Source organism: Rattus norvegicus, chromosome 2 (genome assembly GCF_021556685.1).
Source record: "Rattus norvegicus strain SHRSP/BbbUtx chromosome 2, alternate assembly SHRSP_T2T, whole genome shotgun sequence".
Taxonomy (NCBI): domain Eukaryota; kingdom Metazoa; phylum Chordata; class Mammalia; order Rodentia; family Muridae; genus Rattus; species Rattus norvegicus.
Window position 1 is genome coordinate 57,258,829 of NC_141535.1, and position 25,038 is coordinate 57,283,866.

General features: G+C 40.8%; 1 protein-coding gene across 2 annotated transcripts in view; it reads left to right on the forward strand.

Annotated features, from left to right (window-relative positions):
* The window catches only part of Dab2 (DAB adaptor protein 2), a 52,740-nt gene that overhangs the window by 21,875 nt on the left and 5,827 nt on the right, over positions 1-25,038 (forward strand). The window contains exons 2-11 of one of the 2 annotated variants that reach the window (NM_024159.3): positions 8,186-8,374; positions 9,310-9,449; positions 10,752-10,850; positions 13,809-13,940; positions 14,449-14,529; positions 15,287-15,313; positions 15,560-15,613; positions 16,007-16,069; positions 20,593-21,246; positions 22,247-22,406. In NM_024159.3, the coding sequence (NP_077073.1) occupies positions 8,284-8,374; positions 9,310-9,449; positions 10,752-10,850; positions 13,809-13,940; positions 14,449-14,529; positions 15,287-15,313; positions 15,560-15,613; positions 16,007-16,069; positions 20,593-21,246; positions 22,247-22,406 (1,501 nt within the window). In that variant the 5' untranslated portion in view covers positions 8,186-8,283. The remainder of the gene's footprint in view (positions 1-8,185; positions 8,375-9,309; positions 9,450-10,751; positions 10,851-13,808; positions 13,941-14,448; positions 14,530-15,286; positions 15,314-15,559; positions 15,614-16,006; positions 16,070-20,592; positions 21,247-22,246; positions 22,407-25,038) is intronic. The other variant, NM_001439417.1, reaches the window with a different exon arrangement.

Below are 25,038 nucleotides of genomic sequence, written 5' to 3' on the forward strand. Positions count from 1 at the left end.
AGCTGGCACTTTTGGTATACCCTCTAACCCTTTCCCCCAACTAACACACTTCTCTCTGTGTTTTAAGTTACTGACCATTGAAATACCTGCCGTGGAAGGCTGTTGACTACCACGCAGTATAACACGTGACATCTGGACACCAGGCTGTACCTTAACCATTCACTGCCTTCGTTAAACATTGGCTTGTTTTCTTTTTTAATTTTCTTTACTAGTTTTTCTAGAGTCCTATATACCTCTGATTGTCCCAGTTTTCACCATGTAGCCCAGGATGACCCCAAACTCACAGTAATCCTTCTGCCTCAGTTTAAAACAAAACAAAAACAAAAACAAAAACAAAACAAAACAAACAAAAAACCCACCAGATCCCTAGGTAGATGAGACTTTCAATGTTAAACGCTCACCTGAAATGCCTTCTCTATGACTGTCTGGGGAATTCTAGTTTGACTTACTTCTAAATATGTGGAAAGGCTTCTTACTCTTGCACCATCAGCTCTCCCAGTGAATGCTCGCTGCCAATGCATAGCCTGCATGGAAATGCCTAATGTATATTACTCAGGTATGAGATACCCCCAGTAGTCAATACTTACAAGAATGTCTTCCCAGGACTATTTTTTTTAAAGGTTTATTTATTTATGCGGATGCTGTAGCTGTCTTCATGCACACCAGAAGAGGGCATTGGATCCCATTATAGATGGTTGTGAGCCACCATGTGGTTGCTGGGACTTGAACTCAGGACCTCTGGATGAACAGTTCTTAATCACTGAGCCATCTCTCCAGCCCCCCCAGGACTCTTTTTGAGTATACATTAACATAGTCTAATTACCCAAATCAACAAGATGCAAAAATCTTTTGTTATTTTGTGTGTGTGTGTGTGTGTGTGTGTGTGTGTGTGTGTGTGTGTGTGTGTGTTTGTATGTGTGCCAAACAGTGTGTGGTATCAAAGACCAACTCTATGGAGTCATTTTTCTCTTTCTACTTTTCTGTGAGTTCCAGGGATGAATTGAGGTCACCAGGTTTTCGAGTAACTGCCTTTCGCTGAGCCATCTTTCTGATCTACAGAAGTCTTGCTGCCTGCTCAATTGGCCTTTGCAGAAAAGACTGTCACATTAGAATCATAAAGACAGAAGCAGTTAGGTGAGGAAGTCATTCGACTTGTGAGAGACTTAGAGCCTCCTCTCAATGCGTTTCCTCAGAGGTTACTTCATAGACAGTGGGACAGGTATTTGTTGCCACCCGTCCTGAGGTCTGGCTTATGGGTTAAGATTTCACATGACCTGTCATGTACTGGAGATGGAGCAGGCAGAGCGTGATGGCGGACAGGGAAGCATGTTCCCTGTCCAGGACAAAGTGTTGGGCACTCAGAGCAAAGATGCTTGCAGCGCTTTCTTAAGTCGCCTTAATTCGCTCCAGCATGTCTATTCCATGGAGTTCTCTCTGAGTACTGTAACTGGTATGTTAAACTGTCCTTGGGCTTGTGAACTTTTGAAAATATAGGTTAAAGGTTGGTGAGATTTGGGTGAGCAAATGACAAAAGAAAAACACATTCGAAGGAGGAAAACAAATTCAGTTTCGACCTGAACACCTTACCACAGTTATGTTTCGTGTGGTTCGGTGCATTTATTATTCCTAAAATAAAAGCACTTTTTGTATGGTTTTCAGAATAAAGGTTTTAGGATCTTGGTGTATGAAAATTCCCCTATGTCCACAATGGGTTGAGACAAGTATCCTTCCCCTCCCCCACAATTCTAAACATTCTTTGATGTTCAAAAACGATATGTGCATGGTTCACTTCAAACCATCTGCTATGTTTCTTCAGTGTATTTCAAATGATCTTTAGAGAATTAATAAGATAGCTCATGTAATGTAAATGCTAGGCAAATAGTTTTATACTATTAGGGAAAAGTTATATTAGGGAAAAGTAATTTTTTAAAATATCTGTACATATTCAGTACGGTTGATTTTCTTCGGCCTATTTTTGATCAGCATGTTTTTGAACTCACAGATGTAGAGCATTTGAATAGGGGATGCTGACTGGATTAGGTGTTTATACCATATTACCCTAAACTTTGAAATAAGATTCTCTACTATGTGTAGAAAGGGGCTACTGTCAAGTCCTTACCTTGTTATTCTAGCTCAAAGTTACTCAAGCATCTTGAGACTGACCAAATTCCTCCCTGTTCTGTATAACTGGAATAAGAGGTAGGTTAGAGGTTCAGGTCGGAGGACCTACCAAATTGTGTCATAATGTCACTTCAGAACCTCCAAGATATTGAGGAGTACCCCTGAGACACCAGTTCCAGTTCTCCTGATGGGAAGGAAAAGCAAACGATTTTAAGGTGTCAGGGTTTTTTTTTCCCCCTTATAAAGCCTAGACTAACTATTGTCCGCTGTGTTGGCTTTTCCAGGTTGCAAAATACTATGAGTCACCTTAAGGACAAAACAAACTATAGCTGACTTTTATTAGTGCAAACGACATAGTCATTCAAAGATGACTCATGCATCCTTCCGTTGTACATCTCGTTGAGCTTCTCAGAAACCAAGAAAAATGTTGCAAGCTCCAAAATCATCTGACTCCAGTGTCATGCAAGGAGGCCATTTTCATGTTACAGGGAGATTTGTCTGGAGTCCAGAAACTTAGACGTCTACACTCGAGTGGAAGCTAATCTTACTGACTCTTAAAGTTTCATTCTTACTGTTTTCTGTTTTACATGATGCCTTAAGGAGACCAGGATATAAGTTAACTTTCTATTCTTCAATTTTTATTCCTACAGATATGTGATCTTACTTCTCTTTTCAATCTTCTAATGAGGGAAACCTCCTGCTCTAGAAAACTAGGGAAAAAAAAACACCTCTGCTTAGAGAGAAGCCTTGTATGTATCTTGGAGAATTCATATCTAATCCTTTTCTTTTGCTATTGTGTGTAATTCCTAGATAATTTCTTCCCTCCTTAAACATAAGAACCATGGAATCATGCAGTAAATGAAAGACTATCTATAATTCAACATATAAATCCATTTTCTTTCAGAAGTTCATAACAGAGTTTTTCATTCCTATTTTTCTCTTTGTTACTGTAACTGTTCAGCCCTAAACAGTAAAGGGTATATAATCAAAGGAAGCCAAGTACTTTTCGAACAGTAACAATGCCATCAAAGTTGTGCCTTATCTAAGCGTGGTGGCACAAACCACTCAACACTTGGAAAGCTGAAGCCGGATGTGACAGTTTCAAAGCCCACAGTGTGTTTGAAGCCAGCCTGGTCGACTTAGTGAGACTTGGGCCAAAAATACTACAGTCAAAAGAATAAGAAAGCAAGGACCAAGTACCAGCAGAGGACTTTCCTGGTGTATGCAGGGTAATCTTTGGTGTTTCCTCCACACAAATAGTTGTCTTGGGTGTCTGAAGCAAAGGCATTGTTTATAAAAATACATGACGTGTAATTCTGCTCAGCTTCTGCCCTTTCTAATTTGACCCAGGAAGCCAACCCTTGATAGGGTCACTGGCCCTGTGTATATCCTGGTATGTCTTGTATGTTATGACTAAACCCACATGCCAAGCCACCATCCCCTCCTTCTTAGATGTATCAGAGAGCTTTGTGTTACTTCTTAGTTTTCTTTAAAATAGTAAAACATTAGAGTCAAAATTGCTAAATTGAATAAGCTAAGTCTTTTAAAAATAATGTTAGGTTAAATAAGTCTTTCCTTGTCAGAAACAAATCCTGTGGGAAGATGTGACAATGAACTCTGATACCTGTAGTAGCTTCTCAGCCTTTGACTCCACCTAGTTTGAATCTCTTACTTCCGCTGTCCACACTGGCCTGAGGAAGGCAGATTGGGAAAGCCCACAGGTGCTCCAGGTGCCTCCCACAAACAGACAAACGTGCATTCTATTTTGGAGAACATTCCTAGGGCTCATATTCTTGGCCTAGGAAATTAAAAGTATATTAAATACAGACATCCATATTAAAATACAGATATAGCCCACAAACCCCAAGCAATACCATTTTTTAAAGTGTATACCTATGGGTACTAAAGCTAAACTCTGTCACTTTTGAGATCTCCTCAAATCATAGTTTTACAGCCATAAAAATCGAGAAAAAGTTGGAGTCCAGCCCACATCTGCCATGTTAAAAGGACTTAATGTTAAGGTATAAGCCAGGTATAAAGTTATTTTCTGGATAAATGAGATGATAAAGGTAGGACACACCAAATCTCATTCAGAAAGCAAATTGCAGAAAACAGACAGGACCCTAAGCTGATTAAGCAAACATGAACTTATATGTTCTGGAACTCTCAGACCTCTGAGAAGAGAGGATCCTCGGCTAGTGTTGAAGTCCTGTGCTCTGAGTACCTCAGACCATGAAGCTAAAGAGAGTAGAGAAGGCTGAGGCTGGCACAACTAAGAGGAGCATGATGAAGCTAGATATGCAAGTCCAAGAAGGTCAGAAAGCTAGATTTGGCCCTCTCTTTCAGCTTGACAACCTCCCTCTAGCATGCTGAGGTCATGTGCCACCGGGTGAGCCACACACTGTGAAGTCCGATGGAAGAGGGAGGTTTTGAAGCTGCAACACCTTAATGACTGGTAGAGGCTACCCCTTTGCCCAGTCACCATCTGCACGGATGCTTCTACATGTTTTAACTGCTCACTGCAATACAGCAGGCGTTTCCATCTTACGAGATGAAATCTCTTCACACAAGGGAAGAGGTTCTCACCTCACTGCACAAAGGAAAGCTACGAAGTCCCAATGGACATCACATCTATTCCTGAAAGACAGTTTGTATCTTTGAGCTATGTTAACTCACCTCTGGAATTTAGTCACATCACCCTGCAGACCAAATTTCTCATTACATTTCTGACACCAAACCCAGATTTACTGCAGGGACCATAGAGAGTTGTGAGAACTTAGAGGTTGGAAATACATACAAATTCACACACATGGGCAAGGAGGACAAGTTACACTGCTCCAACAACCCAGGTTGCCATCCACATGAATGGTTCCCACATGCCAGATGAATCTTCTCATTCAAGGAGATTCTGGTCCTAAGGATTTGATAGACAAGCATAAAGTTGAACTGTTTGAGAGTGTGTGATCACCATGAGTATTTAGAAGGGAGTGGGGAGAGCTTTAGAAAGGACAAATAGGTACCCAAGGATATAGAGCCAGAGGCACCTCAGGAAATGAGGAAATGTAAGGATCTAAACCAAAAGCCATTCACAAAGAAACAGTGAGCTTGGAGCTTGCATCCAGATGTGAAGGTGATCAGGAGTGAAATATTTAAGAGCATTACATAGGAAGCAAAAATAGCAAATCTTTGCGTAAATTCATAGGGGCACTCCCACAGGAAGTTTTCCCACTTTTTTAAAATGTAGTGAAAATTTATCATTTAAAAACAATCCAGGGGTTGGGGATTTAGCTCAGTGGTAGAGCGCTTGCCTAGGAAGCGCAAGGCCCTGGGTTCAGTCCCCAGCTCCGGGAAAAAAAAGAAGAAAAGAGAAAAGAAAAGAAAAAAAAGAAAGAAAGAAAGAAAGGCATAGACCTGTGTGATGCGTACAGTAGGACTACTCAAATAGTTGGAAAGCAAAGTAATGGGTGTGGAAAGCAAAGTAATGGGTGTGTCAGGAGACCGGCAACAAAGTGACTTCGAAAGGAGAGTTGAGACAAACAGTTCTTTGAGGGTGGTGGAAAATGGGGAAAAGACACAAAGTAGCAATCTTTTCATCACAAGAAAATAATCATGATGACTAGGTTGCACTAAAGTATTTATTTATAACCTGGTGTCTGAACAGGGTTGGGGACCCATTGGAGAAAAGGGGACCATGTGGGAGAATGAGCATCGGTGTGTTTCCTTAGGGAGGAACTTAGTTCAACCCCTGCTTAGTTGTAGTAAATCCTCTGAGATGAAGAAAAGAGCTTCAGGGATAGATATAACTAAGAGAATCACTTATTGTGTCACCAAGAAAAACAGAGACCAATGAAAGCACAAAATAATACAGGTGTCATAGGCATCACCCGTGGCTGCTTCATCAAATTATTAAAAATGGATGAGTGGCTTAATGCAAGAGAAAGAGTGATTGCCACAGTGCTTCTGAAGGCAAGAAGTCCAAAATCAGGACATGACATACTTGGTTGTTTATGGAAGCTTTGAGGTAGAACCCATTCTGAGTTTATGCTCCCAGCTTGAGGTGAGCATTAGCTGTCACTTGGCTTTCCTTGGTTGGCAGATACTTCAAATCAAGCCCCTCTTTCGGATTCATGCTCCCACCTGCTTTGTGAGTCTCTCCCTCAAACCTTTCTCTCCCTTTTAGCAAGAAGGGTGTGAATCATTGGATTTAGATCCCTTCCCAAATCCAGGACAATCTAAGACTCGGGGAACTACATTTAAAGGCCACCACGTGTATACAATAAAACGCCTTTTGTAACAAGAATGTGATTTCTAAGATAAGATCCATTGATGGTATGTCAAGGGATTCTAACTCTGAGCCATACTGTGTAGGATAGAAACTGGTTCTGCTACTTGGCAGGTAGTGAAACTTCTGTGCCTTGGGAAGATGAATTAATCCTATAATGCAGGGATGTTGAGAATTTTTAAGAGTTAAAGAAGAAAAATTCAAGCCTTTTTTTTTTTTTTTAAATCTTCCATGACTGCAAAACAGCAGGTATTCCCATGTCGTAGGTTTGGTCAATGGTGTTGTCCCACATGTGGGACATAGTACAGAATGAAGAAGGCTTCTGTAGTAAGGAAGTGTCACAGACCAAAGACAGTTTTACAGTAAGTTTCTAAACCAAATAGAGTCTCTTCTCTACCACTGACCTATAGTTTTAGAATGCTCACCCTTTCAAGGTCCTCTAGATTGTGAAGAAACAGAATACCATGTGGTAAAAGAACCTTTGGAACATTAGTTTACCCCTGTGTGCTTGGCAATGGCTGTTTTTCTCTACTGTAATAGATGGGGAGGCCTTCTGAAGAGCCTGTGAAGCAACTGTTTGGAAGTTGCTGGTGCTGACTAATAGCATAAAGGCATTTATTAATATAGTCAATGAATTGTATAAGAAATACCCATAAATTCTCAGATGAACAATATTGATGGAAAGAAATGGAAGTCATTTATGTTACCAATTTTTCAAATAGCATCTGAACTAATGTTTCACTGAGGCAGTTTTACACGTATAGATCATTGCATTTTGCTCACAGTTACTCTCACTACCTTCTCCTTCCCAAACTCCTCCTATAAGCTACTCCCCTTCCTCTTCCTCTTTATGCATTCATGCTACATATGCATAGTATATGTCATATATCCATATATACATGTATATACACACATGCATACACATATATGACACACACACACATATATATATATGTTTAAAGCTGGACTCCACATAAGAAAGAAATATTTGATATTTTCTCTTTCTCCCTTCACATGTCCTTCTGTTGTTTCCCCCTCTCTTCCTTCCCCAAACAAGTTCCATTCTGCTAATATGTCCTACCCACCTATGAGAGAGAACATGCAACGATTACCTTTCTGAATCGGATTTACGTTGCTTAACAAGTTGATTCCCAGCACTACTGTCCCCCTCCCCGCACACAGCCATGAAGGTATTTAAATCACAGTGCTTATACAGTGCTGGATGTCATGAGTAGAATCCTAATAACAGATTCTTCAATCTATCAGTAAAGTAATAACTCTGCTCTTTTCTACTTTGAGGAGTACTGGGGATGCAAGCCAGGCGGCAAGTCCTCTATACCCCTAGAGCACAACCGGCTATCTGAGCAATTTTGTAGATAGGGAAACTCCTAACATCCATTTCAATCAGTAACATCAGTTACCATCTTATCGAGCCCAGGAGGTTAGTTTCTATTTTGCTATGAAACCTAACCAGTTTGTGATCCCTATCTTTGATTATAGATTCTTATGCCAAAGCTCTAATGCAAGTTGTTGAACTAGGTAATCATTAAATGCTACCAGAAATCAAGTGCTTGAAGAAAAATTTACCAAACAATCTTTTCCCATTCTGGGAGCTTCAAAGGGAAGTCCTTTCCGAGTCCCCATCTAATAAATAGAGAAGGATTGGCAAATGTGTGCAGTTAAGAAGCGTACACTGACAACAGACTAGCCCCCGTGGACATGGGGGGTTGGGGTTTAAGTTTGTTCTATTTTTACATCACCATCCCTTTCCTTTGCCCTCAGGTGTGCATCGTGGGTTATGTTCATTTGAGACCTGCCCATCGGGGATTGCCTGATATCTGTGAGTGTCTGCTGCTGGGATTTCTGCTTGCATTCCTGTCATGTCTAATGAAGTAGAGACAAGCACAACCAATGGTCAGCCTGACCAACAGGCTGCACCGAAAGCACCATCAAAGAAGGAAAAGAAGAAAGGTATGGGCAAATGGCTCTTGTCTGTTGTCTGGCTATCATAGGAGTTTAGTCTCAAGTTCTTTCTTTTTGGCACAATTGACTGGTTTGCCTCGTGTAGACTTGTTTCGCCATCTCTGATTGTACCAACTTAGGTCCAATTAGGAAATTTTCATAGCATTTTGTTTAATCAAATGTCTTTTTAATAGTGATTTCATTTAGATAAATGATTAATCGTACAATCACAACTATTGTATAACTATCTTTCAGTAATTCATTTACAACTTTGTTTTACAAACATCACTGTTTTTGAAAAATCAAATTTTGGACTTTATTAGGTAGTTTTGGCCTTAACTACTGATAGATAGCCTTCAAGTCTTAGCCTGCCAGAGCTGGAGAATATGCCATGACCTTTCTCTTAGCTTTGACTGGTCCTTCAGCTCTAGGAATGAGACTGCACAGAACATTCGAGAGGAGAAAAGTAAACACAAAGAAAGGATAATTTCCAGTTGTAGCCTTGGCAATTTATTGCCAGTTCCTTTTGTTTTATTTGGTGGTTCAAAATATCAGAAAGTGGTTTGGGGCTTAATTTTTTTTCTTTCACTAAACAGAATATAACATTTTTCTAAACTTCCTTCAAAACAATGTTTCAGTGAAGAACCGGGAATTGTTTCTCAACTCCCAATTCCTGCATTGTCACAAATTTCTCATGACTTTTTGTGTCTTGAGAAAGTGTTTTGTGTTTGCTTTTATTTTTTCCTCCTTTTAATCTTAATTCTACAGTTGACATTATGAAACATGATTTTGCTCAGAAGAATAAGACAGTGGAAATCCCTTGTATGATCAACTGTGGTATAATCAAGATTTACAGTATTCCGTTTGGAGGGGAACACCTATGATCATACCTAAGGGTGACATTCAAATATAAGCTGTATCATGTACTTCCTTTTACTTCTTAGGTTCTGAAAAGACAGATGAGTATCTGTTGGCCAGGTTCAAAGGTGATGGTGTAAAATACAAGGCCAAGCTAATCGGTATTGATGATGTGCCTGATGCGAGGGGAGACAAAATGAGTCAGGATTCTATGATGAAACTCAAGGTAAAGGGAAGAAATCATTGTCTGCCTCAACCAAGGGTTGGAAAGAGGGGATCTATGAGTTCTCACCCACTCCCATCTATGTGACTGGAAAAGATTTTCTATTCACATTGATTCTATCCACATATCGATCCTCCAGTGTTTTCTTGTCAGAGAAGCTAGGGTTAATCTGCATCTTTTGAGTCCTGTTCTCGAATCCCTCTTTCATCAAGGATAGCAAGATTCTGGGAACCTTTTCATGTGGGTAGACTCAGTACTCGGATGAGCAAATATCCATCCCTAAATTTTCTATCCTGAAATGATTTTAAACATTGTGGACAGTTGTAAGTGATTGATCTTCTGCAAGGAAGACACAGAATAGGGACTAGGACACATTCTAGAGGCAGAGACACTATCCTCAATGACAAGCTGGATTAGACCAGAGAAATCAATGAGCTCTGTGCTCAAGTAAGAGATCGTGCCTCAGTATAGAAACCAGAGAGCAATCAAGAAAGATGTTCATCATCATCCCCTGACCTCCACACACGTGTATACTGTACACTTATACATATTCCAAAGTAATAAAAACTAAATAAAAATTTTAAAAGAAGTCACATGCATACACACATATGACCTATGTGTCTGACTATTGACTGAGAAAGTATGTAGGTAAAATACAGGACTCTACTTGTGGATTTGTTTGTGAATGTGTGCACATGAGTGTGGATAGAGGTTGACAATGAATGCCTGCCCTAATTATCCTTCACCTTACTATTTGAGGCAGTATCTCATGGAACCTGGAGCTTACCATTTGATTAAAGTGGTTGCCCAGCAAGGTCAAGGGATACTACAGTCTCTGCCTTCCCAGCACTGAGATTCCTGGTGTACCCCACAGTGCTTGTACTTTTTATGTGGGTTCTTGGAGAATCAAACGTGAATGTTCTTGCTTGTACGACAAATACTTTACCAACTTAGCTATCTCTCCAGGCCCAGTGCTTCAGGATTTAAATTTCTATACTATGTTACCATGTGGACCCAATAAAACAATACAAGATTTAGTTGAGCCAGCTTCAATGTGCGTGTGTGTTAGAGATATTAAATGCATGCTCTTGTACATATTGGGCAAGCACACTGTCACTGAGCTCCATTCCTATCCCTAGAAAAAATACGTATCTCTTCTACACCATCCAATCACCGTTGAGGAAAGGTGCTTAATCCCTCCACAGGTGCCATACAAGCTAAAACAAAGCAGTTTGTCTAAGTTTTGTCATCAGAAGTATTCTAGAATACTTTAAATACATTTCTTTTATTTTCCAATCTCACCAGGGAATGGCAGCAGCTGGTCGCTCTCAGGGACAGCACAAGCAAAGGATCTGGGTCAACATTTCCCTGTCTGGCATAAAAATTATTGATGAGAAAACCGGGGTAAGAATGTGTGCTTGCTGGCAATGGGTGACCACCTAAGTCTGACCATAGTTGATTTCCAGTGGGAAACTTCCTTTTCTTCCTCAGAGTAGGGAAAAGAAAAATACCGTGCACTACTTCTCCGAAATAGACAATAAAAACAGAGAAGGAAGGCAAGGTATCCCATTTGGAACTTCATTTCCTATGAGAGACACAGATGAGACCCTAAACACAAGGGTGCTACCACTGTTGCATGGTATTTGCTTTGACCTTGAGACTACACTAGGTTAATCTTAATATCTAGCTTATTTTAATGTGTTAGTCATATGTGAATTTGGCAGTTGGTTCAAAACCTTTAGAATAATTTTTATCCCCATCCGTCCCAACCTGCAGGTGTAGCTTTCTTTCTTGACTGTTGTTTTAGGTGGGTTTTTTTTTCTCTTTTCTACTTGTGGTAGGGATTGTTCTATCACAGAATCAGTGTTGCTTCTGTATTGTTTGTCTACTCTGATCAGCATATGACAGCTATAGTATTCCAAATTTTCTGTGGCACTTTTCCTTTATTCTATAGAACATGGTAGGAATCATTCACTTACAGTGTCATTAGTAACTCTGCTATATTCATAGCAAGACACTATGACAAGATGCCTTTCTTTTTTTTTTTTTTATTATTAACTTGAGTATTTCTTATATACATTTCGAGTGTTATTCCCTTTCCCAGTTTCCGGGCAAACATCCCCCTCCCCCCTCCCCTTTCTTATCGGTGTTCCCCTCCCCACCCTCCCCCCATTGTCCCCCTCCCCCCAACAGTCTAGTTCACTGGGGGTTCAGTCTTAGCAGGACCCAGGGCTTCCCCTTCCACTGGTGCTCTTACTAGGATATTCATTGCTACCTATGGGGTCAGAGTCCAGGGTCAGTCCATGTATAGTCTTTGGGTAGTGGCTTAGTCCCTGGAAGCTCTGGTTGCTTGGCATTGTTGTACATATGGGGTCTCGAGCCCCTTCAAGCTCTTCCAGTTCTTTCTCTGATTCCATCAACGGGGGTCCTATTCTCAGTTCAGTGGTTTGCTGCTGGTATTCGCCTCTGTATTTGCTGTATTCTGGCTGTGTCTCTCAGGAGCGATCTACATCCGGCTCCTGTCAGTCTGCACTTCTTTGCTTCATCCATCTTGTCTAATTGGATGGCTGTATATGCATGGGCCACATGTGGGGCAGACTCTGAATGGGTGTTCCTTCAGTCTCTGTTTTAATCTTTGCCTCTCTCTTCCCTGCCAAGGGTATTCTTGTTCCCCCACCCCCCTTTTTTTTTCTTTTTTCTTTTTTCTTTTTTTCGGAGCTGGGGACCGAACCCAGGGCCTTGCGCTCGCTAGGCAAGCGCTCTACCGCTGAGCTAAATCCCCAACCCTTCTTGTTCCCCTTTTAAAGAAGGAGTGAACCATTCACATTTTGATCATCTGTACAAGATGCCTTTCTAACCCATTATCTAGAATGCAAAATGTCTGCAAGACTTAGGGACAGGGCACCATGGCAACTGCCAATTCAGCTTGCTGGTCTTATTATCTTTCAGCCCTTGATAACTTTTTACCTCATGTCTTCCAGAGAATGGTGACAGGTTTCTCTCATAATGAGCATTATTCCTTTCTTCTCCAAATATAACCCCTTTATAATAAGTTAGTTCTAGTATACACAGAAGATGGTAATATGGATTCATAACACCTATAGGAAACCATATAACATTATAATTTTGCTTTGCAAAAATCTTCACTTGACAGCTCCAAATGTCTTGTAGACTAAAGGGTGGTTATTAACTGGAACTCAGCACTTCAGAAGTATCACGTGACTTACCTTTTCAGTGATCACAGGCATTGGAAATAAAATTCAAGACACCTTTTGCCACCTACAGATATCTTTGAAGAGTTAAACCCTGATGTGTGCTGGAAAGAATCAAGAGAGAGAGGGTGGTTGGGGGAAAGAGGAAATAAACCAATAGAGTCTCTTGTCTATTTGACTTCTAAGAACATGGTCCTTCTAGGACAGGTTAAATATGCTTATGTCAGTGTTTCATACCTCTAGAATTTACTGGGTTTTGTCATTTCAATGAAAAGACACGATGGGTCTTTGGTTGTTGTCTAAGAGTCCTATGGACAATCGACCAGCTTAGACTGTTCATTTAAGTTTGTCATTTACTTAGGAAGATAGGCCTATTTAGGTTTTGTTTTATTTTGGATTTTCTTGTCAGTCTTTTATTGCGGGGAGCGGCTCTCATTTGGGCATTTGCTCAGGTGGTTGTTCGGCTGGTCAGCTGGTTTGAGATACTACCTTGTTGTATTGCCTGATTTGGTCTTGGAGTCATAAGGTAGACTAATGCCCTGCCTCAAATTCCCAGGGACTATAAAGGCCACATCACACCCAGCTCAACTCTGGTTCAAGGGTTGCCTTCTCCTCCTTAACTTCACAAACTATTGAACCTCCCCTCTATCCTTCCTTGCAGGAGAGAGAGAGAGAGAGAGAGAGAGAGAGAGAGAGAGAGAGAGAGAGAGAGAGAGAATATAAATGAGAATTTGTCAAGTACTTATATTGTTAAAAAGAATGTTTGGATGTTTTCCTACTTTTGTTTTCTATATTTGGAGCCTTTTTTTTTTTAAGGTTTAATTATTTTATGTATATGACTACATTGTCCTTGACACACCAGAAGAGGGCACCAGATCCAATTACAGATGGTTGTGCGCCACCATGTGGTTGCTGGGAATTGAACTCATGACATTTAGAAGAGCAGCCAGTGCTCTTAATCACTGAGCCATCTCTCCAGCCCATTGGAGCCTTTTCTATCAAAAATAAATCTAGATCTAGCCTTGAACCAAAGACTAAAAAAAATTTTCCAAAGCATTAAACTCTTTGTCTATCCCTTTACAATTGTTTCTGATGGCCAACAAGTCCGTTCTTTATTACTCATTGTTGTTTTTCTATGTTCCCTTTTAAGGTAATAGAGCATGAACATCCAGTAAATAAGATTTCCTTCATTGCTCGTGATGTGACAGACAATAGAGCATTTGGTTATGTGTGTGGAGGAGAAGGCCAGCATCAATTTTTTGCTATAAAAACAGGGCAACAGGTAAGCTCTATACCCTTGAGGACTGGTCCTCTGTTGGGAATAGAGGTGTTTATTATTTCAACAGTATTTACTGGAAACAATTCCTTAGGCCAACACTTACCCTTTAGTCATCATTCAGAAAATGACTTTTGCCTAAGAATCTATTTAAAATGTTACTGATATGCATGTGTGGCAAAAGAATCATGAGAATGACTTTCTATTAATGCTCCTAATGAATTTAGAACAGTAATGAGTTCCCAGGAACCTTGAAGGAACTCCAAAAAATGCATGGTACCTCTTGTTTTGTCTGAGTACTTGAAATATTCTATTGTGGTAACTATGTTCTTAACATTAATGAAACATTTATTAACCCTGTGTTCTTTAGTTATCTGAGGGTAGCAATTCTCTGTGAATCAGGGGAGGGCTGTAAGCAATCTCAAGTGGAAATAAAAAAATATTAATGGCAACTGAATACGGGCAAGGAAAGAAGATAAGAACAAAATGTTGTTAATGCTTTCTATTGTCTTAGGCTGAACCATTAGTCGTCGATCTTAAAGACCTTTTTCAAGTTATCTATAATGTAAAGAAAAAGGAAGAAGAAAAGAAAAAGGCAAGTACTGTTTGATAGGCGTTCTACTGGATTGAAAACTATACTCAGGGCCACATTTAATGTTGTGTGCCATGTCTGAAGAGTCCGGTTTCTCTCCTTCAAGTCTAGAATTGTCTGTTGTTCTTAGTAGGACAATGGTAATTGTATTAGGAGTATCTGATTTGCTGTCTCTGGCTCCTTACAATATTCAGAGTAGTTTCAGGACTTCACAAAGCAAGTGTCTTAGTTAGAGTTTCTATTGCTGCGAAGAGACGTCATGAGCACTGCAGCTCTTACAAAAAAGTTAATTGGGGGCTGGCTTACAGTTTCAGAGGTTTAGTCCATTATCATCGTGACAGAAAACTTAGTGCTCTGCAGGCAGACATGGTGCTGAAGGAGCCATCTTGGTTGGCAGGCAGCAGAAGGAGACTGTCACACTGGCCAGACTTGAATATATGAGACCTCAGAACCCACCTCCAGTGACATACTTCCTCTAAGAAGGCCACACCTACTCCAAAAGCCACATCTCCTAATAGTGCTACTCTCTATGGGCCAAGCATTCATACACATGAGTCTTTGGGGGCCATTCCTGTTCAAACCACCATAGAAACCTAGCTTAATTCTAGAAAGAGTTCAAATCCACTATCTATGTCAAAGGGGGAGGGGAAACACAGCGTAACATATACAAGAGTTTTTTCCTTTTACCTATGAATCAGGACGTGTTGTTTCTTTGTCAACTCTCTTCCCAAGCTCACTGAATCTGCATCTTTCCTTTTAGGTTGAAGAAGCCAACAAAGCGGAAGAGGTAAAGCTGCCTCTTACTTCTTGTGATGAGTGTGATGTGTAGAGGCCATGTTTGCTATCTACAAGAGCGCATTCCCTTCCTGACTTGATCCTCTGGGCTAGGGGCCAGTCTTTTCACAGAAGATAAATAGTTACATTATTTGGGACCACGTTGTAACAGCTTAATGGGGGGTAATCAGGCAAGGAAATAAATTCTATGGGGCTTCGTCATTAACTAAATCCTTTAATATTTGCCTTTTATTTTCAGAATGGGAGTGAGGCCCTAATGACCCTTGATGATCAAGCTAACAAACTGAAGCTGGTATGTTTGTGATGTTTTGTGATTCTTACTCATTTGAACATGAGTTTCTACCTCCTGTAGATGTGGCTAATACTGGACCTATATTGAATCCATAGGAAAATTCAATTGGGATGCTGTTTTCATGTAATATCTATATTAATCTACAACATAGTATTCTCAGTAGGTCACCAGAATCTAATACAGTACTTTAAGGTGTCGAGCAGAGCAATATGCTTGGGAACAAGCCTAACACTTCTTGACATAAGGAGCTTAGTATCAAATCTGTATGAAATCAACTACAATCCGATCGTGACAACTATTGTCTATATTTTAGGACACAAACAATTACAGTGATAGACAAAGTAATTGTTTTTTAGTAGACACATCTGAATCTAATCCAAATACTTTTTTAAGGGTGTTGACCAGATGGATTTGTTTGGGGACATGTCTACACCTCCTGACCTAAATAATCCAACAGTAAGTGTTTCATTTTTAAATTTGCAATATAAGTGAAATAACATCTATAATCCAAATTTACAATTAACCAGAGAGCTTGAGCATTTCATGAAAACTTTGAATGTCTTGATTTTTGCTCATGAAATGAAAGTGATTACTAGAAAAATAATTTGGATCTTAAGTGACCGTAGAACCTACTATTACTAATTCAGATACATTAGTATAGCATAGAGGTTAAATCCGTGCTACTATACCGCCAATGTAATCCTTCTTGGTAATATCTTGGGATCAGAAGGAGATGCTGAATTCTAATTCTTGACATAAGGCAATTTGTAGGAAGTATGTTTGTTAAATGATAAATCCTAAATTGTCTTAGCTTCTTCATTTTTTCTGCCTTTCTTTTTTTCCAATTTAGCAGCATGAGTTTGACATTAATAGTTAACTGAGTCATTTGATGGTTAACAAAAGTCTTTGTTTTAGAAAAGTGAACATCATTGTACAGCATTATGATATAGCAAGGATTGATGAATCCTTGACTTATTCTTCAGATCTTCTATGAGACAGACCTCAGACAGAATTATTCATGTCATTTTGAATGACTTCCATCAACTTCTACTATTTATTTCCTAGTTTCCTGAGCACCTGCTATTGGCAAGACATAGCAGCAATCAAGACATACACTGGTGTTATCATCAACCATTCTGACTAGCAAGGAGCATGCTAAGACTAGTGACAGAGCCACCTGAATGATGCTAATTTCAGTATGTTCACCTAGTTTGCAGATTCAGATGCTGCTTCTGAGGAAGGGAGCTCCTCAAAGATGACAAGGCAATAACTGGATGAGTAGAGAGTACATATACAACAATGGGGGAGATGATTAGTACATATACAACAATGGGGGAGAGGATTAGTACACATACAATGATGGGGGACATGGCTGGCTAAGACTTCCACATCAAAAGATCATCAAGTAGGTCTCCGTGATGTGAAAATGATCTCAGGAACTGAAGTAAGTCAGAGAGAGACTGGGAAAGATTCTCCCCTCCCACAGTGCTGCAGAGTAGTACGGCAGGCAGAACCTAACTGCATAAACCCACAAGTCAACTGAAGTGTGGACTATTCATTTTTCTCTGTATACTGGTGTGGGAATTGCACTGTGTGGTGGCATCTCAAAGTCCTTACAGAGCCTACAATAGAGGAGTTAGAACTACTGTATAGTCTTTCAAATAGTGAGTCCTTCCTTACTTGTCCTTTCATTTTTTTTATAATGCTTCTTAACTGTTTTCAGGGTAAGATTTTTGGCATGTTAGGTTAGCTGATACTGGAAGGACCATCCTAGCTCTGGGCTTTTTTAGATTTCATAAACAGTCTTGGCAATTCTTTATTAGCTCCTTGAAGGAAATCGATATCTGTGGGAGTCTATTTCCCAAATGTCACTCTGAAACAGACACTCCAAGAGAGAGGAAGGTTCTCAAGACATGAGTGGAATTTCAGAGGAAGAAGCAAGGAGGCGCTAACTGCTTAATTGGCTTTTGTGCACTTCTGAAGCATTCCACCAGTGAAAAATAGCTCGGAGAAACCATATTTTCATATTCCATTCATTTCAAACTAAAAATGTTTTTGATTTGTAGAAATTCAAGTTTTAGTTTAAAAATAAGTTAAAATAATAAATTTAATCAGAGTAGGTAATATCTGATAAGTTTTGTCATTGTTGTTGTTGCTGCTGTTGCTGTTGTTGTCATTGTTGTTTTAAGCTAACAGGGCTAATTATGTGCTGGTTAGATTTTGGCAATGTGTTCTTTCACATTGACTCCATACGTAGAGGTCACAAAATAGATGTTCCTCTAGTAAAACTAGCATGCCCCAGAATTTTTTCAATTCTTACAACTGCTCTGAAAAATGTCAAGTGTAAGAGAAAAAACTAAATTACTTAGACTCCATTTGTTATCCAAAGAGGCTGCAGTTCCTCCCAAATTAATGATGTGCTGGGCATCCCTTAGAACATAACTTTTTTGTAAAGTGAGGGAAGCATTATGTTTCATGCTGTTTAAGAGATAGAGAAGACGGCACAGAGACACAAAGACAGGCAAAGAGTAAGGAGGGAGAGCAGAAAGATAGAAGGTGTTTGATCTTGAACTTTAAAAACCTGACCACTTCAAAGACTACAAGAAATAATCCATCATCACAGAGATTAAACGTGACATGAGAGGATTCGATTAGGGTAAAATTGTAAATAGGATATCGAAATACATGTTGTATACCCCCATAACATGGCATGGAGGTAGACACAGCTATACCAGAAATAGAAGTATCAATAAGAAAAGCATAAAGAAAAATGTGAATTTGAGCTGGGTGATTTAAGTATACAGGACACGATGTAGTATCTAGGGTAAAAGCAAGTGGGGTCCTACCATGTAGCAGTCTGAAAAAACCATCTTGAGAAGCTGGTTTTAATTTGCATAAGGAATACAGAAAGCCAACAGTGGGGTTGAGGCCTGGGCTAATAACCATTTCTGGGAAGCTAGCTATCCCCTTCAGACCCCCTTGCAGAAGTGACTTGATTCACTTTCACAGCTGTCCAAAGGTACTCCATGGTAGCCAAGCGTGCCAAAGGTCCAGACAGTCCAAGGAAACCCTGATGAAGCTCTGACCTCAGGAATAGACAAAAGAGTCTTCTGTCCATCCACTCTAGTCTTTTAATTAGACTCTTAAATTTGGATTGACAACAGCCCTAACCTGAGGAGAGCCTTATACATTTTGCTTGTAGGGTGACTATTCAGAAGTCTAACATTGTGGCTCCTGTTTGGTGTTCTAAGAACTTCTTCTGAAGTATCTGGAAAGGAGAACTCTGCCAGCTGTGAAAACCCAACTGTGCTAACTGAGAGGTGGCTCAAAACAAATAAATACTGAAATCAAGCTTCCCGAATGCATCTTCTCCCACCTTTTGATTGCTTAAAAATCCCCTCATTAAGAAGTCTCCCATTCGTTTGATTAAAAGCTTTTAAATTTAAGCTCTTTCTTCTGATGAATTCTTCTAGTTAGTTGTAAAACGGAAACCAGCTTTAAAAAAAAAATGGAAAGAAAAACTGATTTTATATTTTCCAGTAAAGAAAGTCAAATTGATTAAAAGGAGAGACAATGATTTGGGACTGATTTTGTTGCCTCTTCTATGGTCACAAAAAAGAAATGGAACATTTTCTTTGTTTAAAAGACAGAGACTTTTGAACCCTTTTTTGTCCTTATTAGTTTAAAAGGTTCTGATTTCTTTTAAGTTGTTCTTGTCCCAGTGATCAAAATAGTGCTCCACCCAGGTTAATGCTAGATGTCTTCCTTGAGCTTCCTTTCCAGCTGGACATGGTTTATTGTTTATAATCTATGGCTGACATGGTTAAGTATTTAATGGATCAAAGTCAGTCGAAAAGGTCTTTCCCAGGCTAAGTGGTAATTAGTTATGAATTGGAATAAAAACATGTCAAATTGATTAAATTGGTAGCTTTGATGCTAACAATTTTCATAGGACAAATGGAGAAACCAAATAATTAACATCGATATTCTTCTCGTGTAATAGAGAAGAAATAGAATTAGTCCAGTTATGCATTTTGCATGCTTTGAAGATTCCACCCTAACACCATTATTTTTTCTTAGTTATTAGCTGGCTTTAATGCTAACCAGGTGAGACCATTGCCACAACTGAGGAAACAGGAGCTATGTATTAAAAATATGCACAACAATGTGAGGTTAGTGTGTGATTGATTGGATGTGATCCCTATTTTGACTGTCATGTTCAGAAGAACAGGTATGTCCAAGACCAAATGAGGATAGTAAACATGTGAGGTCCAACTTGGCTAGTACCTTTAGTAAGGTATTTGTCTATTCAGAGAGTCAGACCTACAGACCAAGATAAAAATGGAGAATCTTGTTTTCTCGAAGAGGAAGGAAAGACACCTGACTTTAAATTTCATCCCAACCATAACTATGAACTCTAGAACTCTGAAATATAATTCAGTGGTAGAATGCTTACCTAGCATATTCAAAGCCCTGGGTTCAATTCCCAGCACCATACACATACACACACGATGTACATGTGAGTATTAACCAGTTAGAGACTTCTGGAAGTGCAACCCAAAGAACTGTGTACTGTGTGTCTCAGGTAGGAAGCTGGACTAGGATTCTGATGTCAGTTCATATCTCCAAACAGTGTATTCATACCATTTAGCGCAAATCTTAATTAATTCAAAGATATCAGGTGGACCAATGTGGATAATGAGCCCAACCCATTTGAACGTATGAACTAAAAAGAACATGAATTTAACACGATTTCATCAAGGAAGGGCAGGCCCATGGAAACTTACATCTCGCAAGCTGACTGAGACACTAACTCAGCTAGTAAATACGTAGGGAGTTGATGGGAGATGGTAATAGTTCCAAATTCTAATAGGAAACCCGGTAATCCTTGTCATTTTGATGTAGTTTTCTCATTTGAATTATAACATGGACTAACGCTTTCTCTCTCTTTCTCTCTTTTTTTCCCCCGAATGTGCTAGGAAAGCAGAGATATCCTGTTAGTGGATCTAAACTCTGAAATCGACACCAATCAGAACTCTTTAAGAGAAAATCCATTCTTAACAAATGGAGTCACCTCCTGTTCTCTCCCTCGACCAAAGCCTCAGGCATCCTTCTTGCCTGAAAGTGCCTTTTCTGCCAATCTCAACTTCTTTCCCACCCCTAATCCTGATCCTTTCCGTGATGATCCTTTCGCACAGCCAGACCAATCGGCACCCTCTTCGTTTCATTCTCTCACATCTGCAGATCAGAAGAAAGCGAATCCGGGTAGCTTGTCTACTCCACAGAGTAAAGGGCCCTTGAACGGTGATACTGATTACTTTGGTCAGCAATTTGACCAGATCTCTAACCGGACTGGCAAACAGGAAGCTCAGGGAGGCCCATGGCCCTATCCAAGTTCGCAAACCCAGCAAGCAGTGAGAACTCAAAATGGGGTATCTGAAAAAGAACAGAACGGCTTCCATATCAAATCTTCCCCGAACCCTTTTGTGGGAAGCCCTCCCAAAGGACTATCGGTACCGAATGGCGTAAAGCAGGACTTGGAAAGCTCTGTCCAGTCCTCAGCGCATGACTCCATAGCCATTATCCCACCTCCACAAAGTACCAAACCAGGAAGAGGCAGGAGGACCGCTAAGGTGAAGTGTCTTTTCCACATATCCATTAGCAGAGTGCATGCTCGGTACCAAAGGGCGGTGTGACGTGAGCGCTCTTCCTTGCTGCTTTTTTAGTTTCCTGTGTGGCTGTGAAGTAGAAGGTGGGATGAGGCACAACGATCCTTCAGAGCTATGCCCCTCTAGCCAACATTCTTCCTAAGCTTCCAAGCAGCGTTTGCCACACCTGCTTTCCGTTTGCATGTCTTGTCACTTAATACTAAACTAAACACAAGTTGTTGTTTTGTTTTTTTTTCCATTGTTAATGCTGCTATGCTTCTGTTCCTCTGGTAAGTTTAATTGTCACGTCTCGGGATGGGAGGGTAAGAGTTCTCGTGATTCCCTTGGTCCTGTCCCCACACTAACACACGTCCCACACACCCCTCATCACTGATGTCCATGGTGGTGGTGTAAAATTCGCAAGTCTGTCTCCTCTTTTAAACGTAAATGTCGACCGAATAACCAACCCATTGACTTAGGAACTTACACGACCACTATTACCAACTTCATTCAAAAAAGTGACTCCAAGCGCAGCATCTGTCGGAGATTTTTAAAAGCTCTCATAGGAATGTGCAGATTTCCCTAATGATGAAGGGAGTGTCCTCTCTATTGAAACTGATCGAATGGAACGATTGAAATTATTTAGGAAGCTTACGATGCCCTTTCTTTCCTAGCTTCAAGTTTTAGCCCATACGGAGACCAGACTGACACAAAAGGATAAAATGAGAAAAATAGATTTCATTCTGCAAGTCCAAGGTGGTATCCACTAGGCTACCCACTGCGGCCATGTGTCTTGATCCCTCTCACCCCCAACCCCCACCTCACCTTTGGTCTGCTATTTACTTTGATAGAAGTAATCACCTGCCAGTGAGAGCAGAAGGTTTTCCTTTCCATGGCTGTTAGCTTTGGGTTGTTAGTAGGAGTGAGACAGAAGCTGTGTTTTCCCTCTTGCTGAATAACTCTTCTCCCTCCTTCCTTTTGTCAGTCTTCAGCAAACGACCTGCTTGCTTCAGATATCTTTGCCTCAGAACCTCCAGGCCAGATGTCCCCCACAGGACAACCTGCAGTCCCACAGGCGAACTTTATGGATCTCTTCAAAACCAGTGCTCCTGCCCCAATGGGGTCGGGGCCCCTCGTAGGTCTAGGTATGTTCCTAGGGTTGGAATTCAACGTGATGCTCCTACCGTCACCCATAGTGATGATGCAGGGGAGGAAGGCACTTCCTATGTTGGTGGGCAAACATGGGAGAGGTCGAGCAATACCCCTCACTTTGATACCTGCGCAGCCTACACGCCCTGTGTTGTTCCTGCTGAAATCCAGCTCTCTGAGCTGCCATGTGCCAGCAAGTCCATTCTCAGTATTGCGTGTCCCCGAACAGTTGGCAGTGGCTTTCAGAGGACAGTTTGTAAAGAATTCTGAAGTTTGTCTGGCTTCAGTGGTGAAAAGGAGATAAACTGAGAGAGCCTTGGGGGATGTCTGAGTAGCAAACGTAGGAATATCTATACTTTCTATGCCATTTGTCACGATAGATAAAGGTTTGTCTCCTCTCAGACCCTCTTATGAGCCCCAGAGTGGGTGTCGGTTAAGCTTGAAGCAAGGCTAAGTCATAAAGGAAAAAGTCCGTCTGACTTCTGGGCTCTGCTCCCTGCCTAGGTCTGAGTAAGCCTATCTGGCTTTGAATACTTGTATCTTAGCAATAACCAATAATTTTTCTAGAAGAGCATCTATGTAGAGATAGAAGGTAAAGTACTAGAAAAAGAAACTAAATCTAGAAGGAGCCTAGGTAGAGTTTTATTAGACAATGGGATGTGCTGGGTTTGACGTGTTATTTCCGGCTTGCCAGAGCCACTGAGCCTCTGCCTCAGGATACTGAGGAAGGAACATTGATTGAAGTCTGGTCCTGTTACTCTTTCTCCACAGCCTCTGGCTCTTTTCAGGCCCTGTAGTTCAGTTTTCAGAAACCCTAACAACAGTCTCTGCCATCCTGCTGGGGATTCCCTTTGTTTGCTGGCTTCTTGGCACCTGTGCAACCTCAAACAGAATCCGACTTGGGAGGTGGGGGACCATAGATTAAGACGGACTCTCTGGCTCTTTGGTAAAATTGGAATGGAGATCACAGCTTTCCATGGGCTCTACACAATCAGTCGCCATGATCTTTTCTCTTCCTTTATTTCTTTTGTTCTCTCTGCTATTTTTCCGCAAAGGAGGGCAGTTTCTTTCTATTTGCCAGAATAAGTCTGTCTAATCATGTCAGGAGTAGGGATAAGGAGATGTTACAACTGCTGAGTGACTGAAATCCAGGTGAGAAGCCAGTAGATTGCAGGCTTCTTCTGGATGCCACAGCACCAGGAGACTCTTCTTTAAATGCTTTGAACCTTTTGGAGGTCTCTTTTTGGGCACTGTTCTTTTCCCCATACCCACAGTGAAACAGCTAGTATCTTTCCTTCATAGAAAGGCAGAGGACTTGCATGCAGGGCCTGTGACTAGACCGCATCCCAGAGCTTTATAGTCTAACAGCAATGCCTTGAAAAATTCTTACAGCCAATATTTAACAAGTCAGCCTGAAGATACAGCTGGACCTTATAACTGTTAATTTATTCAGACGAAGTGAAGCTTTTTGGCGAGGTGCCCCTGTTGAGGCCTTGGGGTATACAACTGCAGAATACTGATGATTCTTCCAAGTTTGGACATGGAAGTCAAACTGAGCCCCACAGTGTAGCCCCTGTCCATTGGCAGTGATCCTCAGCCAAACCATGGAAGGTTGTAGGTCTGGCTTCCGCTGGACCCAGCTGGGGAACTGTCTCCTCTGGAGATCGTGGGGGTGGGTAAAAGGCTTACAGGAAGCTGAGCCCTCGGCTTTGACTTGTACCCTGTGTTTTGATCCAGCGTCAGAAGGTAGTAAAATCAGTGCTGTATGCCCATACTCCCCTTTCCCTCAGGCTTTGCCCGTACTTTCTCTAGCTGGGCCATAAATGTCTTAGTAGCATAATGGGTTGAGTCTGGGAGATGGGAATGAAGGCTGGCAAAAATGCAGATTGGCCAAACACTTACTTCCTGGCAAATGTAATATTTTTCTTTAGTCAGAGTGGCACTCCCGTTGACATGATCTATGTCTAAACTTAAGCAAGGTTTCACAAGGAAAGGCGAGCAGTTCAGGGTGAAGGATGATGAATGAGTGTTTCCTCTTATTTATTATAGTATTTTATCTTATTATTTTTGAGACAAGGTTTCTGTGTGTAGCCCTGGCTGTCCTGGAACTCACTCTGTAGCCCAGGCTGGCCTCAGACTCCCAGAGAACTTCCTGCCTCTGCCTCATAAGCACTGAGACTAAAGGCGTGAGCCACCACTGCCCAGCTTATGTATTTATTTACATCTAAATGGCTGAACTTATTCGTGAATGACCCTTCCTTCCAGTTACAATATTAATTTGTTTTTGAAACAAATGAAACCCACTTTTAAGGCTTCTCTTAGAAAATGAAGCCATGTCTTGGTCTTTATGACTGTACTCTGTATTGCAAACAAGTCCTGGCTCCTGTGTCTGTGTAGTTAGGATGTGGATTAACTTATCCTCACACAGTAACGTGTCTTGAGCCTTGCTATGAAGAAGTCAAAATGGGAGAATAAGGTGCCAGAGTCAGGGCCAAGGTGCATGAGTTTGCCTCTCTAGGCATGGACTGGGGGCTTCCCGATTTGATTATGTTCTTGATTCAGTTCCCTCACTGAGAAACAGACATGTTGAGCAAGGGAGGCACCCCTTCTGTGTGAATGGAGCAAATG